Source organism: Notamacropus eugenii, chromosome 4 (genome assembly GCF_028372415.1).
Source record: "Notamacropus eugenii isolate mMacEug1 chromosome 4, mMacEug1.pri_v2, whole genome shotgun sequence".
Taxonomy (NCBI): domain Eukaryota; kingdom Metazoa; phylum Chordata; class Mammalia; order Diprotodontia; family Macropodidae; genus Notamacropus; species Notamacropus eugenii.
In genome coordinates this window covers 444,491,139-444,508,969 of record NC_092875.1, presented here as the reverse complement: position 1 = coordinate 444,508,969, position 17,831 = coordinate 444,491,139, and the positions used below count along the sequence as shown (strand labels likewise).

General features: G+C 36.6%; 1 protein-coding gene across 7 annotated transcripts in view; it reads right to left on the bottom strand.

The window, feature by feature from the left end:
- The window catches only part of MCTP1 (multiple C2 and transmembrane domain containing 1), a 725,942-nt gene that overhangs the window by 210,299 nt on the left and 497,812 nt on the right, over positions 1-17,831 (bottom strand). For 5 of the 7 annotated variants that reach the window (XM_072606122.1, XM_072606124.1, XM_072606123.1 and 2 more), the window contains 5 exons: positions 4,963-5,065; positions 3,120-3,222; positions 2,689-2,790; positions 2,182-2,256; positions 50-169 (listed from right to left, as the gene is read on the bottom strand). In XM_072606122.1, coding sequence (XP_072462223.1) covers positions 50-169; positions 2,182-2,256; positions 2,689-2,790; positions 3,120-3,222; positions 4,963-5,065 — 503 coding nt within the window. Of the gene's footprint in view, positions 1-43; positions 170-2,181; positions 2,257-2,688; positions 2,791-3,119; positions 3,223-4,962; positions 5,066-17,831 lie in introns of those variants that run through there. The other 2 variants (XM_072606125.1, XM_072606128.1) reach the window with 2 other exon arrangements.

Sequence of the window (17,831 nt, the reverse complement as noted above, 5' to 3'; positions counted from 1 at the left end):
TTACTGAATGCAGTGAATAACCATGGAAAACAGTCCAGTGTGATCATACCACAAAAGCAGCGAGACTCCTTGGGGGTGAATCCCAGTCGAAGCAACTGTTAATGTAGTAGGCAGCGTTTACCAGAACCATGACACAGCGCTTCATCCGGATAAAGTTTCTGAGCAGAAGCTGTGAAGAAGATGGAAACAGTGTCAGAATTAACCAGGCTTCAACCTAATCTCCTTGCAGCTCATTTTGCTTAAAAATATGACTGGGATAAGTGAATGAACTTACAAGACCATGTCAAGCACTGCAGCCTACATGTCAAAAGAAAAGATGCAAAAAACAAGTTTGCTTTCTTAAAAAAATTGTTACATAGAATTCTAACAATAATCAAATATTCTTAAAATTCCTGTTTGAATGTTAGAAAATGAAAAGGGCCAAATAATCTTCCAGAAGTAAAATTCTCTACTAAAGCACTATTTGATATTAAAAAAAGAAACACATAATTTAAAACTATTAAATAAGTTTTAAAATTTCTGCGTAATTATTAAAGAATTTCACAGTGAAATGCAATTTTTGAGATTTCTTTTTGAGGACCTACTGCAATAATTTGCAAATTATGACTGCAGCATATCTCTCTACAATTTTGCATCTCTATATTTGAATCGTTTTTTTCTCTTTATTACCATATTTCTCCAGATATCCTCTGAATTACCCTTCTGGTCACTATAAACCTAACTAGTATAAATTGTAAGGTAATTTGCTCACTATGAGTTGAAAAATTAGGGAAAGAGATATTCTCATCTAAAAGAATATCTCCTCCCCCAAACCACTATAGAGGGGAATGAATCATCTCCTTTCAGTTTGATTTTAATTCTGTCATAAAACACAATTGTGAGAAGTACGGCTTGCTGAATCATTGGCAATATTTGTAATGACAGAACCACATCAATCATTCAGTTTAGTTCTGCAGGTTAATTTTTAAGTGCCTTTTTACTGCTAAATTAAAGTATATTCTAATGTCAGTCTGATATGTTTAAGACTAGAAGTAGCTGGGTAAAATTTACTGTGATCACCATTTACAAACAGATCTGTCTCTCTCTCTCTCTCTCTCTCTCTCTCTCTCTCTCTCTCTCTCTCTGTCTTTATGTGTGTGTGTGTGTGTGTGTGTGTGTGTATTTCAGTTTGTGTATTAACAGTTTTTGAAAAGGAGCTCATAGCCTAGATTAAATAGAGCACTGGGGCTATTTTTTTTTTGCCTGTCCCTATTGATAGAACCTCTAAACACTGGTTTTACTATAACTGTGGAGAAATGTAGCATACAGGTTCTAAAATGAAATAAGACACTGAATTTATAATTAATCCATTATTTTTATGCTTCAAATCATATCAAAGACTATAGGGCTTTATTATCACTCAAACTGCTTGGATTCCTGGCATCCAAAAGGTTTGAAAATGTTGAAAAGCATAGAAACATTTTTTAAAATTAGCATTATAACAAAACAAAAAAAAATAGACCTAGCAAAATTTTAGTCAAACTAAAAAGAATTCATTTGGATGCAAACATTTTTCAAATGGAATATAATTGCACATTTTTCTTCATCTTAATTTGGTAAAAGATCTAATTTTAAATGACAAGCATTTTCTTCATCATATGAAAAATCAGATTTGTTATATTCAGTGGCCTTAGCTAAAGATTCTAATGTATTTGCTTTGAAAGTGACATCACAGTGAAAACCTGATTAACAGGAAGATGACAACCTTCGTGCTCATTAAAAGACGGAGTCATTACTCATCAGGTTTAAAAAGAAAAAAAAACTTTTACTAGGTGCACTTTATATACACCTGCCTTGCACCTGTGGACAGACTGTACATACATATGAACTCAATATGGGATATATTCATTTACATATTTCATGGAAACCAAAAAATGCGTTTTATGTGAAAATGATCATTTTTCCCCCTACAACATCTGAACATATATCAGGATCTATATTACCTCTCCCCCATTTCCCCTCTCAGTGGTTTTCCCTTGGATATTTCTGAAGGACTCACAACATTTTCACATAAGCCGATGATCTAAATATATTTCCCCCCTATTCCAAAGTTTATTTGAAATAGTTATGTAAAGGTTTCTCTGATCAGATCAGGTTTTCCCAGAGGGTTTATTATTGCTTTATTTTTTGTTTTGTTTTTACCTGTTTAGAGAGTCTGTTTTCCTCTTCAATGTACTTCTGCTCTTTGGGAATTAATGTTCGGATGCTGGCTTTCACCTATGTATCAAAATATGTATCTATGTTATGGATTTCTCTGTTACTAAAGTTTGCTAGTTTAACATAGTTCAGTTTGCCATAATTCCCCAAGTTTCAAAGTCCTGGACGCCATGCTCATAAAATATCAATGTCTAAAGTTCCCCATGCATGAGCTTGAATTTCTTACATAAGCAGTATCCAGGGCTGCTGCTGCTGCAGCAGTAACTGTAGCAGCAGCAGTAGCAGCAGCAGCAGCAGCAGCAGCAGCAGCCACCACTGCTGCATAGTAATAGGAAGAGTGGGTGTGCCAGGCAGAGGCAGAGAAGTATTCTCCAGTATACATCAAGGTTTAGAGAAAATGAAGAATGACAGAAATTCTCTACAAATCAGGAACAAAAGCTTTCATGAAACTGAACTCTTTAGCAGTACAAAAAAGCCAAAGTTAAGACTTACAGCATTAAAAATCACATCTATTTCAAGATAGATGACCCCCTTTGTTGGCCCTGTCAGCTGCTTGTTTTTCAAGACGTAGGCTTTCTGTTCACCATTTTGAATCTGCGGGAAAAGGACATGACAGCCGTCTGTCTCGAGGTCTCCACTGAATACACTCCCTCAGTGACCTTTGACCCCCAGCTGCTGAAACTGACAGAGAACCCAAAACAACTGTGGCAATTCTGACAAGTACCTGTTCATTACCAGGATCAAGTCTGTCAGGAAAAATTAACTATCATGGGATTCAACATGGCCGTGAACTGAGTATGTTAAAATTTTTAGTGTTCTTATTACAGACCTTGCTTGAGACATGACAGACACAGGGGCTGAGGGTTTTTTTTTCCTTAAGCAAAAGGAATCAGAGAGCAGGGTGTCAGGTAGATGAGACTTACAGTCAGCAACGGTATTGCAACTTTGCCCAGGAAGTCAGCACTTCGGTCCCGATCTTCATCGTAAACCGTCACTTCAAGGACTGAATGGATATCTTTAATATTGCTACATTGAAAATAAACATATGCAAAAAAAATGCCTTCGTTAGTGGTTAACAAGGACAAAGAGGGGTTCTGAAAAGTCAGCTGTCCCCCACTGGTTTTATATGTTGGTGTGTATACAGAGCAAGAGGGACAGAAGACACAGTGTAAATCAGAATCTCCCATCATGCATCCGAATAGACTACAATTTGTGAGTCTCTAACCAGGGGAATTTTGCCATCTTTAAGAATTCAACACAGAATTATTTCTTAAGTTATCCATCTGATCTATGATCACAGTAAGCTATTTTTTAAGAAATCATCATTAAATGACACAGATACATAGGAAAGATCACTTCCCCATCTTCTACATCTCATTTCTTCCTCTGCTTGTTTGTATTCCTTTCTCCTACACTCAACTTTTGGGGCACAAACCCCACTAAGTTTGATATGTCATAAAACAAATTTACTTGTACAACTAATAGAACGCCTGTAAATTTTACAGTATACTTAAGTGATAGAAAGATTGCTCTTAATACCTCATTCTCCTTTACGGCTAAACATCTTTTTTCAACCAGAAACTTAAATTCAGCATAAAACAGGAAACGCATCCCACAAAAGCAGGAAGCACAAAAGAGAGTCTGTACAGCTATGATGCTGTCCTGGGATTTAGAAACTAAGTACTGTTCCATTATGCTCTGCAGATGACATATGTTGTAAGAGACTGTGTGAGCTCCTCATATTTTTGTTTTTGGAAAAATAAAACCAAATTGTTGACAGCACTTATTCTTTGATCAAACTGCTTACCAAGAAAACATGAATTAAGGGAAAACAAAAATGAATATATTCATTAGAGAAAAATCACAACCACATGTGAGAAGAGGCTTTATCAGGGCACAATCAATTAATGGATCTGATAATAATCAAACCAATTCATACAATTATGCATGCCAGAGACAAACGCTCTCCACAACCATCTTAAAAGTGCTGCTTTCCAGGCTAGCCTTTGGTCTCATAAAAATGTGGAATTCTTTAAAGACAATCATTCAGCTAGCTGAAGCTTTAGTTACAAGCTCTGAGGAGATACAAGAAAACAAATTAATGAAGAATTTGGCATGTTTCTTCATCAACACAGACTGAAGCCATGACACAAACCTCATGGACAGGACAACTGTTGAGGGAGTTTTCTTTTGTTTAGACTTCATTAGTCAGACCCCAATAAAAAAAAGGGTAGAGCTGTAAGATGCTACAGAATATCCAGTGTCCTGGGTTTGATTCTAAAAATTTTAACGTTCTAAAACAAGAGGGAAATTAACTCAAAGGATGTTTGGGGACTAAGGACAATACTTAATATTCTTACTATGCTAAAAAGAAACACTATAAAAACAGCGCTGGATTCTTGATTGGGTTGTTTGCTCACTTTCTCAATAGAATAAATAGAGCTTTGTCTGCCTTGGTGTCCATGTAACTGGAGAGAATTTCAATAGCAAGGATAAAAGAAAGTAGCGATATAGAGATTCATTTAAGGGGAGGGACCCCTCGGTTGATGTTTATTTTTTAAAAATCATCTGCAATCACCAACATGTGCTGAAAAATGGTCCTATTTCCATATGAGGAAGGAACAGACTTCATACTGGATACTATCTTTGGAAGTTCATTTAGCAAAATGGAAGACCCAATGAAAAGAGACTTCCAGGGAAAATGCCACATTTTAAACCATATTCTCTCAAATATTCTCAATTATTTAAAGGAATAGGAAAACTTACAATGTAAAGACTTTGTTCCACTCAGGGTTGAGATTTTTGTAGACTGTGTGTGTCAGTAATCTGTCATTGTTCAGTTCTACTACACAAAATGGGTCACTTTTACCTGCAAGGAGAGATTGGGATTTCAGATGAAAAGTATTAGTGTGAAACTGACCTCCGCTGCCATAGTGAAGATCTATAGTTATTGCTTCTCTCCCAAGGAAAGAGTTTTTAAGGACCAAAAAGTCAGCATTATTTTTATTTTGTTATTCAGAAATAGTTGCATGGTCAGAATAATTATTCTGATTTATTGGAAATTTAGAAACTGAGCACTAATAGAGAGCAGATTATATAATTAGCCTTTTAATATAGATGTTTTTAAAAATAAAATCTGCGTTAAAAATTACACAGATGCCAATACAGAGGGAAGAGGAGATTCTTTGTCCACTGCTAAAACTCTATTTATTATTTCTATAATAACCATTTGAAAAGTACTCTGCTCTCTTGTATATAGGTTTTAATTCATTTGATCAATTAGTAATGAAGTAGAAATTCCTAAACAAATTTACGAGGAGAAAACTACAGTGCTACATGCTGATTTTATGTGTGTGTTTCTAGATTATAAATACAAACACATATATGGGGGAGAAGGAGAGAAAAAGAGAGAGAAGGAGTGAGGGAAACTTGTCCAAGGACTGCTTTAACTGTGTTCTCTTATTGTATTTCTAATGCTACAGGATAGTAAACCAGACCCTGCAAAGAAGAGAAATTCTGCCACATGAACTGAAGCATGGACAGAAACTCATCTGCATGTTAAAGAGCAGCAAACTTGTTGTCTACCCGGGGCAAAGGGTTTGAGAGTTCTGGCCTGCCTATAGTGACTCTGCCAGGCTGGAATCTAGCTCACTCAGCAATTATATTCCGTGATGTCCTCAATATTTTTGTAATGTAATGTCATGTATTAGAAGAACCCACAAATTCAAAGGCTCCATGGGGCAGCATTAATGATATTAGTACGGCATGTAATTTGTTTGATACCTTATACAAATGACAATGAAATCAATGTTTAGACAAAGCTGTGCAGAGGTCATATCTTCTAAACTACAATATTGATTTAGACTACATAAGAGGTTAATGTGCATATTATTAACTTTAATGATAAAGAATAATTGTTTTAAATGCATTGTGAATTGTAGTCACAGTAGTTTACATTTCTGTGAAAGCTTAAATACCATCAAAGCTTTTCAATTAAATTTTAATAGGAATGAATTCATTATTCCTGAAAGGCAACGCATGGCAGCGCAAAGCTATGTTCACCTTCCATGAGACAACTCTTCAAAGCTGTATAACTTATACCCCACTTTCATTTATTTTCTCATTTTGATATATAGAAAAGATGTTTGCTAGTTCGATGGTCTCCATATACTCTAAGAAAAGTGATTTATTAAGGATTATGCTTTGTGTCTTTAAGGCCTACTTTCCCATTTCTGCAATGTTTTATGAGAATAATTCACACATGCATACCAAGGGCATCTTTGATGAAGAAATGAGAAGGGAATAAGTAGGCTTTTGCAGATGATATTCTACAGCAAATAAAATCTTTACAGTCACACAATTGACTGAAAAGTATATACAATAAAAAAGTCCCGCTGTGTTTATTGTCTATTGACTATAACAAGGCATTTGGTTTGGCAAAACAAAACACACTTTAAAAGCTTGTTCCACTAACAAGGTATCTGTCGTGTATATACTGAAATCATACAAGTTTTCCTGGAAGAGGTAACTGCAGAAATACGTGTTAATAACAAGTGAGGCACAAAGCAGTAGCAGTGGAAAGAATGCTTGTTGATCTGAAGTCAGAAGATTTGCGTTCAGATCATGGCTTTGCCACTCAGAAGTTAATGACCTGACTAGGGTCACCGAGATCACCATAGGGAACCTTAGGCAGGTCATTCATTTCTCTGAGTCTCAGTTTCTTCATCTGTAAAAAGAGGAAGTTGAACTGAGTGACCCTAAAGGCTTGTTCTTGACTTAAGTTGACTTAGCCCTTTAATGACCCCTCCCCACTCCCAACCTTCTCCTTGAAACAGAGGCCCATGTTTTTGTTTTTGCTCTTTCAAAAAAAAAAATCATCATCCTTCTGGTAAGGACAAATGTCTCCAAAATACTAAACGTGGCAGGCAATATTGCAAAACCCAATGGAGAGAGACACAAGGTGGGTACAAGTAGATTGCAACAGATCACCAAATAAAATTTGCTTTGGAAAAGTGGCATAAAGGATGTCATCAGAAGAAACTAGAAAATGAGGAGGGCCTGTCATGCCTCAGTATGTTATTGGAAGTCATACAATGGGAGATAATGTTTAAAAAAAAGGTAATGGTGCATTCGTCAAATAAAGAATACCAGCATAATGGCTTACGCTACCTATTTCAATTATTTCCCATGAAATTCAGGTGCCCAGATCATGAAAACAAAACCTGAAGCTCAAAAGCTTAGACTTTTAACTCCAACCTCCCTTTTCAGCCCAACTGTGCAGTATTCTCCCTCACGTGTTCTATGTTCCAGGAAAGTTGGACAATGTACTTCTGACTCCCAACGTATGTCCCCAGTTGGCCCATTTTCTGGCCTTTGCTCACATAATTCTTTATCCTTGGAATGCCTCTCTCTCCCTACACCCCCCACCCCCAAACTTGGAATTGAAAGTCTATTTACGTTTCAAGGTTTAGCTCCAATGCTATCCACTCCATGAAGCTTTTCTTGATTTCTATCCCAAATGCTTACCAGGAAGTGATCTCTTCCCTACTATGAACCCATGTAAAACCTATTCACCCATCTGTTATGCATTTACCACATTCTGTTTCAGATTATAGCTATTGATGCACGTCTTAGCTCTCCTCCCAAACAGTAAACTCCTTGAGGGTAGAGATCATCTTATCTATCTTTTTAGTTCTTCCAAGTCTTAGCAGGGTGTTTTACTATTATATAATACACACTTAAACTTTTGTTGGATGAGTGAATGCATTTCTCAAGCCAGTTCCATTTCCCAAAGACTGAACATTCATTAAGTACTTAGGGAGCATCTTCTCTGTGTTAAATGCAGAAGAGATGCTGCTTAAAGACAGTATTATTTTTCTCCTTCTTTTGTTTCTGTTTCTTTCCTCCTTCCTTCTTTCCTTCCTTCCTCCCTCCTTTCTTCCATCCTTTCCTCTCTGCTTCCCTACCCCCTTTCTCCCTCCCTCCCTCTCTTCATTCTTTCTTTCTCCCCTCTCTCCTTCCCTCCCTCCTTCCCTTTTTCCTTCCTTGCTTTCTTCCTTCCCTCCTTCCTTCTTTCCATCCTCCTTTCACATGACCAAGTTTCACTTATCATAAGAACTTAGGAAACAATTGTTGAACAGAATATCTAGAGCCCTTCATAATCTGGCACTCTCTTATCTTTTCATTTCCTTGCACCGTACTTCTCAACATATACTCTGATCCACTGACACTGGCCTCCTGGCCATTGTGTGAACTAACACTTTATCTCTTGACTCTGCCTTCTCTGCTTTACTCTTGACCTTGCTGGCTTCATTTAAATCCCAACTAAAATCCCATCTTTTACTGGAAGTCTTCCTCAAATCATATTAATTGTAATGCCTTCCCTCTCTTAATTATTTCCTTCCAGTCTAGCATATTAGAGTAGCGAACTGGTGCAGTGGATAGAGTACCAAGTTCATATCCCCAAGTTCAAATCTGGCCTCTGACACTTACTTGCTGTGTGATCCTGGGCAAGTCACTTAAACCCTGTTTGTCTGTTTCCTTATCTAAAGCTAGAGAAGGCAATGGCACACCACTGCAGTATCTTTGCAAAGAAAACCCCGAAGGGTCAAGAAGAGTTGGACAAGACTGAAAATGACTGAATAATAACAACAGCCTATATACAGTTCACTTTATATAAATTTGTTTGCATGCTATCTCCCTCATTAGATTGTAAGCTCCTTGAGGACAAGGACTGCTTTTTGCCTCTTTTTGTATCTTCACAGCTTAGCACAGTACCTAGCTCATAGCAGGTACTTAAATAAATGTTCACTGATTGACTGATTGATAGAGCCCTTTGGAATACACAAAAGAAGTGAAAAACCTAGTCCTTGCTCTCCAGTAGTTCATCATACAACTGTAGGGATTGAAATATGTAACTTGACCTAGAACAACTGAAGTGACAAACTTCAAAGCCAAAGCGATTGTAGCGTCCCCAGAGAAACATCAAGTGCAGATCTACTTAGGAAAAAGGCATAACATGAGCAAGTCTTTGCTACTGACTTTCCTTTGCTCCTCTGTATTTATTTCATGAAGCTTGGAAACAAAACAGTAATGAGAAATCAATGCAGAAATAAAATCTACATGAGTTCCTAAATACAAGTGATTAATACTTTAAGTTGAATGCTTGCAGTGGAAAGAACGCTGGAATTGGCAGTGGAGGACATGGGCTCAAATCTTGGTTTTGCTACTTACTTCTTATATGACCTTAAGCAAGTCACTCCTCTGTGACTCAGTTTACTCATCCATAAAATGAGGGAATGAACTAGATGGATGACCTCTAAAGTCCTTTTTAGAACCAAATCTATGACTCTATGAACCTAGTTTTATTTGCATTTAATTCCTTAAACTGAGCTCTCCCCTGTTCAGTGGAACTTCCCAAAATTTACTACTTTCATTAATTACTCTGATTAGTTCACAGCACTAGAATGTCTAGGTTCTTTGTATTTTGCTGTTGCCTAAAACATTTTTATTATAAGAATTCTCCCTTAGAATACCAACCTTTTTCTATTTGTTATTGCTTTGCAGAACTTAACCCATAAAGATTTCAATAAAGTCGTCCAACTTCACACAGATCTTGCAGAAGATAGACTGCACTTTTGTTTTGATGGGGGGGTGTTATTTAGCTAATAATGCCTCAGCAACAGTCATGGCACATTAATAAATCACTTAACAAATCACTCCTTTCAATAGTTATGAAAATATTAAACTGTTAAAAAAAACACACTCCCACGCAGTCGCTTAAGCACCCTCTAGAACTACTTCCTATCCATTTTCCTTAGTCAATGACACTACAATTCAACATTCCTGATGCATAAGAGGAATCCCAAAGAGAGTGCTTGTCATATCATAAGCACCCAATAGAAAACATTTTCCTTCCTACTAGTCAGCACCATCATTCTTCAAGCTCAAAACGTGTTAGCTATAGTAGGAAATAAAAAGAAGTTTCTTTTTTTCCCTAAGTGTTTAGATTCAAAAGGAAAAGGATATGAATCATTCTGAACTATCTGTCCCCAGTGCTGCTTGTTGTTTGCTCATTTTTTCCAATCTAAAATTTCTAATTTTCCTTTTAATCAGTAATACGGAACAATCGAAAAAAGCATTAGACTTGAAATAAAAAGGCGTGAGTTTTAATCATGTCTCTGATACTAGCTAGGTTTTTGATAATTTCCCTGGGCCTCAGTTTTCTCATCTGTAAAACTGTAATAATGATTGCTTATACTATCTACTTCACAAGGTTCTTGTGAAGAAAGCATTCTGTAAACTACAAAGCGTTGTGAAATTGGGTTATTTTATTATGATTGTTTATAGCAGTAGTGCCAACTCAAATAGAAACTGGGCTTCATAAACAGTACATTAAGGATCCCTGTGGATTACATATTGACATAGAAAAGCACATGTTAACATTACCTACTCTTTGTAGCATTTCTATTCATTTTGTTAAATACTTTCAAAGTTACATTTTCATTTGGTTTGGTTGCACCCAGGAATGTTGTGAACCACAATGAGCTCCATGTTTGGCACCTCTTGCTAACGGCATCCTTGAAGACGGGCAGCATGGTACAAAGGAACAAAAGTGGTCTTAAAGTCAGAAGAACCCAAGTTCAGGTCTCACCTCTGACAGTATAGGCAGTATAACTTAGGGTAAATAATTTAACATCACAGTGCTCCAAATAGTTCAACAGTCAGTCAATAAGCATTCACAAAACACCCACAACACTGAGGCACTATGCTTATATGCTGGAGATGCAAAGAAGACAGACCCTCCCTTCAAGGAGCTCGTAATCTAATAGGAGAAATGGTAAGCAAACACATATATACAAACAATGCTCTATACAGGATAAACAGAAACTAATTAAAAAGAAATAGGAAAAAATGAAAAGTCTTTTAAGATGACGAATTGCCGGGAAGGTGTCAACCTGCATTTGTAAAGAGAATTTTCTTCCCCAGGAGTGCCCTATCCTGATGAAATCACAATCCCAGTGCCTTTTCCTGAAGAACTCAATTCTGAACAGTGACATAAATCACTTAATCCTTAAACTTTAGACACTTATTATTCTTGTACAGTTACATTAATCCTTAGCTTTAGGCAGTATTCTCACCAGTGTCTTTAGCTGTGACTGTGTAGGACCACTGAACCAAATACCTCACATGAAAGACTTTTAGTGAATGAATTTACATAAGGGCAAAATGTATTCATGTGCAAATGAATTTTTTTGAGGAGAGGTATACACATTCAATGAAAATGACCCTGCATTATATCAGTCTTGGGGATGGCCTGTGGTTCACTGAAATTTTATACTCAGGAGGAGTATTTCACTTGTATAGAAATATATTCTGTTTGTTTTTGCTTTCCTTGCATTTGCATTTTCACACCTCTCAGTCAGCTCTAGCCATTAGCCAATCAGGTAGCAAGGCCAGGTAAGAGTTTAAAAAAAAGTCAAATAACAAGAAACAGGAAAAGCCAAATTCCAACTGAATCAAAGCTAATAGTGGTCTCCAAACTGTTTAAATTGTGTACCCCTATCAGTATAAACTTTTTGGGCATGCTCCCTCTCCAATCAGTATATTTTAAAATAAATTATGTAATTCACTGCTGTACCAATCATTAAATACACTATAAACGTTATAAAAAATAGAAATTTTAAAAAGAGGGGAAAAATAAATGATTTTTGCTCTTAGAGTAATTAGGGACCCAGTGGAGTTTGTTGAGGAGGGAGTGATGTGGTCAAATTTACACTTCAGGAAATATCACTTGGGCAGCTGTGGGGAGTATGGGTTGGAGGTAGAAGGGGACTATAGGGAGACCAATTAGGAGGCTGTTACAATAGTCCAAGAGAGGTGATGAAGACCTGAAGTAGAGCGAAAGCCACATTGTAGAAACATGTTGAGTTGAAAATGACAACTAATTGGTAAGTTATGAACACAATAATGTGAAAGTGAAAGAAAATGAGGAGTGGAATATGATACTGAGGTTACAAAAATGGGCAACTAGAATAGTGGTACCCTTGATAGTAATAGGGCAGTTTAGAAGAGAGTTGAGTTTTTTGGGGAAAGGTCATACGAAGGGACTGAAGATGCAGACCATAACTCATCTGTGCTTGTTCATCCTGGACAACTCATTCTGGCCCACCCATAATGAAAATGTATGTGTAGTGGTGGGGTGGTATCAACGTTTTTAGACACCATTAGTGCCCCAGCACACAAAGTCTACCCTGTAAGTGGTTCTTGACACAGTCACAAAGTAATTTTGAGATGAGGGTGAGGATCTTCCCACTGGCACCTACACAGCTGTTGTTGTGTCTGACTAGAGGTTAGATTTTAATTCTTATTAGGGGACCACAAGGCTCAAGTTGGAATGGGCAGGTAGGATCTTGCATAGCACAGGGAGGGGCCAAGTCAAGGGAGTGTTAGGCACAAGAAAAGAAAGGATAGGTGTGATTACTGTAGAAAAGCCCCAAGATTGACTATCATCAGAAGGGTAATGGTGAATCACATAGCCCTTGGGATCATGCCTTGCTTCCTCTTTGGAGCCCACTGAATTAGGGACCTAGAGCTTTATCTAAAGTGCTTTAACAGGTTGCCAGATTTGTATTACATCAATCTCATAAATTTGCTTAATAGAAAATGTGAGTTTTTCTATCTATATATCTATATATATGCTATATATATGTATATGTACATATATATGTGTGTGTGTATATATGTGTATATATATATATGGCTATAATGGTTTTTCTGATTGCAGCCTTGTTTAAAATGTAATTTTCAGGAAAGTACTTTATTCAAACAGATATTTAGATACTTAAATACATGACACCACTCTAATTATCTATCTAGTATCCAGAGGAAATTCTTGGGATTCTTGAAAAGCTTTATTTATTTTTTGGAAATAGGTTATACTTTAGTATTATAAGCACCTATGATTTCCTCCATGTGGGTCAGGGTCAACTGATGTCTTACTGAATTGTCAGAGTTGAAAAAAATCCATCATTCTGTAGCCATTTCTCTGACTTTTCCAAACTTATCTAGGATGGTCCTTACAAGACAGAAAATCAGCCTACAGCAAGGTGTAGCCTCTGAAAAGAAGCCCTTTCATCTTGTAGACCTGCCTGCAATCTGCTGGCAAAGTCTTTTGGATTTCAGGTTAGAAGTTTTGAAAAAAATTTTTTTTAAATGTCTTTGCAATAGGTGTAGAGTTTGGACAGCAAACTGTTAAGACTTACATCGTTCCAAGCTAATAGGAACATATATCATCATACTAAAGTTATCAATGGCACATCTAGAAGTAGCATGGCAATGCCCTTTATAGAGAGAAAATAAAAGCAAATACAGGAAAACCTTGCTTAATGTTATCCCAACAAATGTAATCTCAATAAGGCATTATAGGCAGAGGTGGTACAGTGGATAGAGTACTTGGCTTCGAGTCAGGAAGATCTGAGTTCAAATCTGGACTCAGACACTTAATGGCTGTGTGACCCTGGGTATGTCACTTAACCTCTTTTTGCCTTAGTTTCCTCAACTGTAAAATGGGGATAACTACATAGGATTGCTTATGAGGAACAATTAAATAAGATAACATAAAATGCTTACTATGCACACATATACATCTATATACATAACTATGCTTATTACTTTTCCTTACCCCCCCCCCCCCAATAAAATGTAACCAAAGCCCAATGCAATATTGCTCAGTCACTTGCTTGATTATGAAATCAAATACTATGTCATTGTTCCTATGGAATCAACACTAGTCCCTACTTCCAAGATTATTTCCTTCAATATGTCTTCAATTCACTATCCTAGGTTAGGTCCTTCAAATCAATTTAAAGTCTAAATCTATGGTTTTTGAAATTTATTTCATTATTTTGAAATTTTGTTTTAAAAAATATGTGCCATTTGCAATGTGATTCAATAGACACTGAACAATATTCAAGGCATAGCCTGGTAGATGATGGGGTATCGGTGTATTTCTGCTGCAGATATTCGTGTTGAAAGATTTAAATGTATCATGCCATTATTCCCTGGAAAGGAGAACCAATTCATAAAGATTAACCAAATCAGCCCTTTCTTTCCCCTCAAAGGTCACGAAGCATTTGGGAAGGTGTTCAGCCTGCAAAGGTCCTGCAGTCTGTCAAAGAGAGAAATAAAAGGTGGGCAGCCTTGGGGGGAAATGAGCAAGGGTGTCCTCTTGCTTACCTATAATAATTTAATTTGAACATCTAGCCTATATTCATGTCCTGCTTTCAAATTTCCTCTTTCGTTCACAATGTCCCTCTCCAACAATATTTAGAAAATGTCCTGTTCCACCATACTGCTCAGGCGATAAACATGGAAAGGCAGTTGTCACAATAAAACAATAGCAAATGTACGGTCTAAGCCCTCCCTTAACTCTGCCACCAAATAGCTTCACATCGTGGCCTTATTTTAAGGAGCTGCTTACCCACAATTAATGGACAGCGCATCTAGTTTGCTAAACGGTGCTTTAAAAGACGGCACTGTCAGTCCCTAAATTTCAGTTGCCTTGATTAGCTGCCATTTAAACAAACAAAAACAATTGCAGAGACACTAGAGATGGTCCTAACCATCAATTATCTCTTTAATTACTCCTTCCTTTATCCTTTCAATGCTCTAGTCACTTTGTGATATGCTACTCTGCCCATTTAAAATATCTGAGGAATTGTATGTGCTGCAGCAGTACCAGAAAGAAGGACATTTGTAACTTGGCCTTCCATGGACCAAAACTCCAGAGAGCTCTTGTTTTCAGCCCTTGGCTCTCTCTTCTTATTTGCAATGGCTGCCCTACGCGACTGCTAGAAATGTGTATATGGCATGACGGGAGCATAGAGAAAGATAACAAGTTTATTACAGAACACATAAAGTGCCAAAATGAAGGAGAAAACTCAGACTCCCTAATCTTTTCATCAGTGAGCTCATCTAAAGGCTTATTAGCATAGCAGCTGAGCTCTGTCTAACAGTCCCTTGGCCTCCAGCAAAACAGGCTCAGCAGAGAAAGGCTTTGTGATGGGGTGGAAAGACCGTAGGGTTGGGAGTCAGGTGGACCCAGGGACAAGATCTGGCTCTGGCATTTAGTGGCTGTATGAACTAGGTAAGTCATGTAATCTCGCAGTCAATCAGCAAGCATTTATTAAGCACTTACTGTTAGTGTGTGCTAAGAGCTAACGATGCCAAAAAGAAGCAAAAGAAAAGTCCTTTCCTTCAAGGATGGAATTACTAATGAGGGAGGCTATCGATATACTCACACACATACATACATACATATGCATGTATATATACAAATATATTTTTATTTGTACATACATATATGTATGTGTGTATATAAAACATGGGCAGATAAAATAGAAATGATACGTTATGGTGTTCTATCCATCACTGAAGACTACAGATGCATATCTAGAGATAAGCAAATGACAGATGTTTCTTTACAATGTTTAGATCAATTAACTACCTAGTTAAGCATAAATATGTGTATATGTATATAAGTATACACACATGTGCATATATAAGTATACACATATATTAGAATGGTATATATTAGAATGACACACACACATATATACATATATAATATATATCAGTACAATTAATTCCATCTACCACCCCAGACCAGAAGTGAGAATATCTAGGAATAAGTAAGTTACAGATATTTCTTTACAAATAAACTACTTAGCTAAGTGTGTGTATACACAAAGTATACACACACACATATATATATACATACATTCACATACATACACACTATACAGCTAATGTATAGAGTATACATAGTAATAGTTAATATTATCTACATATTAACATTATGCACTAAAATCCATATTCTATATGGTAGTTCACTATTTCCTGTGCAGTCTTCTGCCTTGTTCTTAAGATATCAGTGACTGTTGAATTCATAATTAAAAAGAAAGAAGGATTTACACGATTAGTCAGAGCTCATCTTGGCTCCCCAAGGAATAAAGTACATGGGTTCATTTTGTTGATTAGGGGTCCTTGAGCTAGAGTCCATGAATTTATTTATTTTTAGTATTATGATAACTCAATTTCAATATAATTGGTTTCCTTTGTAATCTATTGTATTTTATTTTATACACTTAAAAACCCTACTCTGAGAAGGGGTCCATAGGCTTCACAGAACTGCCACAGCAGTTCATGATACATGCAAGGAAAGTCAAGCACCTCTGATATAGATTGATACAGGAATGTTGTTTCGAAACATTCATTGTTTTAAAATGTAGTAATACAGGATCACGGATTTAGAGTTAAGGGTCCATGGAGATCACCCTGCTGTTTCTATGTTATCTTTCCTATTAGATTGTTAGCTCCTTGAAAGCAGCAACTGTCTTTTACCTCCTTCTGTAAATCCAGCAATTAGCAGAATGCCTAGCACATAATAAGTACCTGATAAATGCTTGTTGACTGACTGATGTGGGATTCACTACTTTGCCTGGTGACCTGTTTAATTTTTGAATACCTAGGAGATTGACTTTATCTTAAACCAAAATTTGGCTTGCTCTAATTTCTACCTGTAAATCTTACATTTTCCTGCTGTGGTCAAGGGAAAAAAAAGGTCAAATTTTTCTTTCACAGGTAAGTGGTGTAGTGATAGTTTTGGTCTCAGAGTCAAGAAGATCTGAATTCAAATCCTACCTCAGATATTTACCAGATGCGTGATCCCCAACAAGTCACTTAATCTCTTCCAGTCTTAAGTTTCTTCCTCTGTCAAATGAGAATAATTGAACCTAATTTTCAGAGGTCTTGAGGACCCCTGTGAGGATCAAGTGAGATAACACAGGTAAAGTGCTTTATATACCTTGAAGTGCCATATCAGTTGTAATTATTATTTCAGATGACAACTCTTAAAGTATTTGAAATCCGCAATCAAATCTGTCATCTCATCCATCCATTGTTCTCTCTTAATTGGCTAACCAACACCAATTCCTTTAATTTACTAATTCTCCTAGAAAATTAGTAGGAACCCCAATCAACATATTAGGCATCCTTCTTTGGACAAACCCTACTTTGTAAATATTCTTCTTAAAATATGGCGCTCTTTAGAAATAGACCTGTTATTCCACACGAATATAATATGGTCTGTGTGACCATATTAATGCAACCCAAGTACTCTTGGTGCTGCATAAAAGAGTTTTTTGGTTTTTTTTTTTACTGACCATGAAGTCTACTAACCAAGTCCTTTTCTCTTGAGTAAGCTGCTTTTTCATTCTATACTTGTACAGCTTTTTTATCTGCTCCACATATAGGACTTTATCCTTATTATAGGCAATGCTACTGATTCCTGCCCACTTTCCACATTATCCTGGTGATGGATTGAGATTGGTATGTTTCTTCATCCTCCAATTAAATATTTCAAAATCAATATTCTTTATAGATAATCTAAGGAGGTTATTGAGGACAGAAATCCATATCAGACCAAAAGTCATCATTTACTATTAGAATGTGTTGCATTCATAAAATATATTCCTTAATTCTTCTTTAGGTAGATAATTTTACATACAACAAGGTCTCTCCCTTCTGGTAGTTTTTAACAAGGCACTAAAGACTGAGTGCCATGACTGAATTAT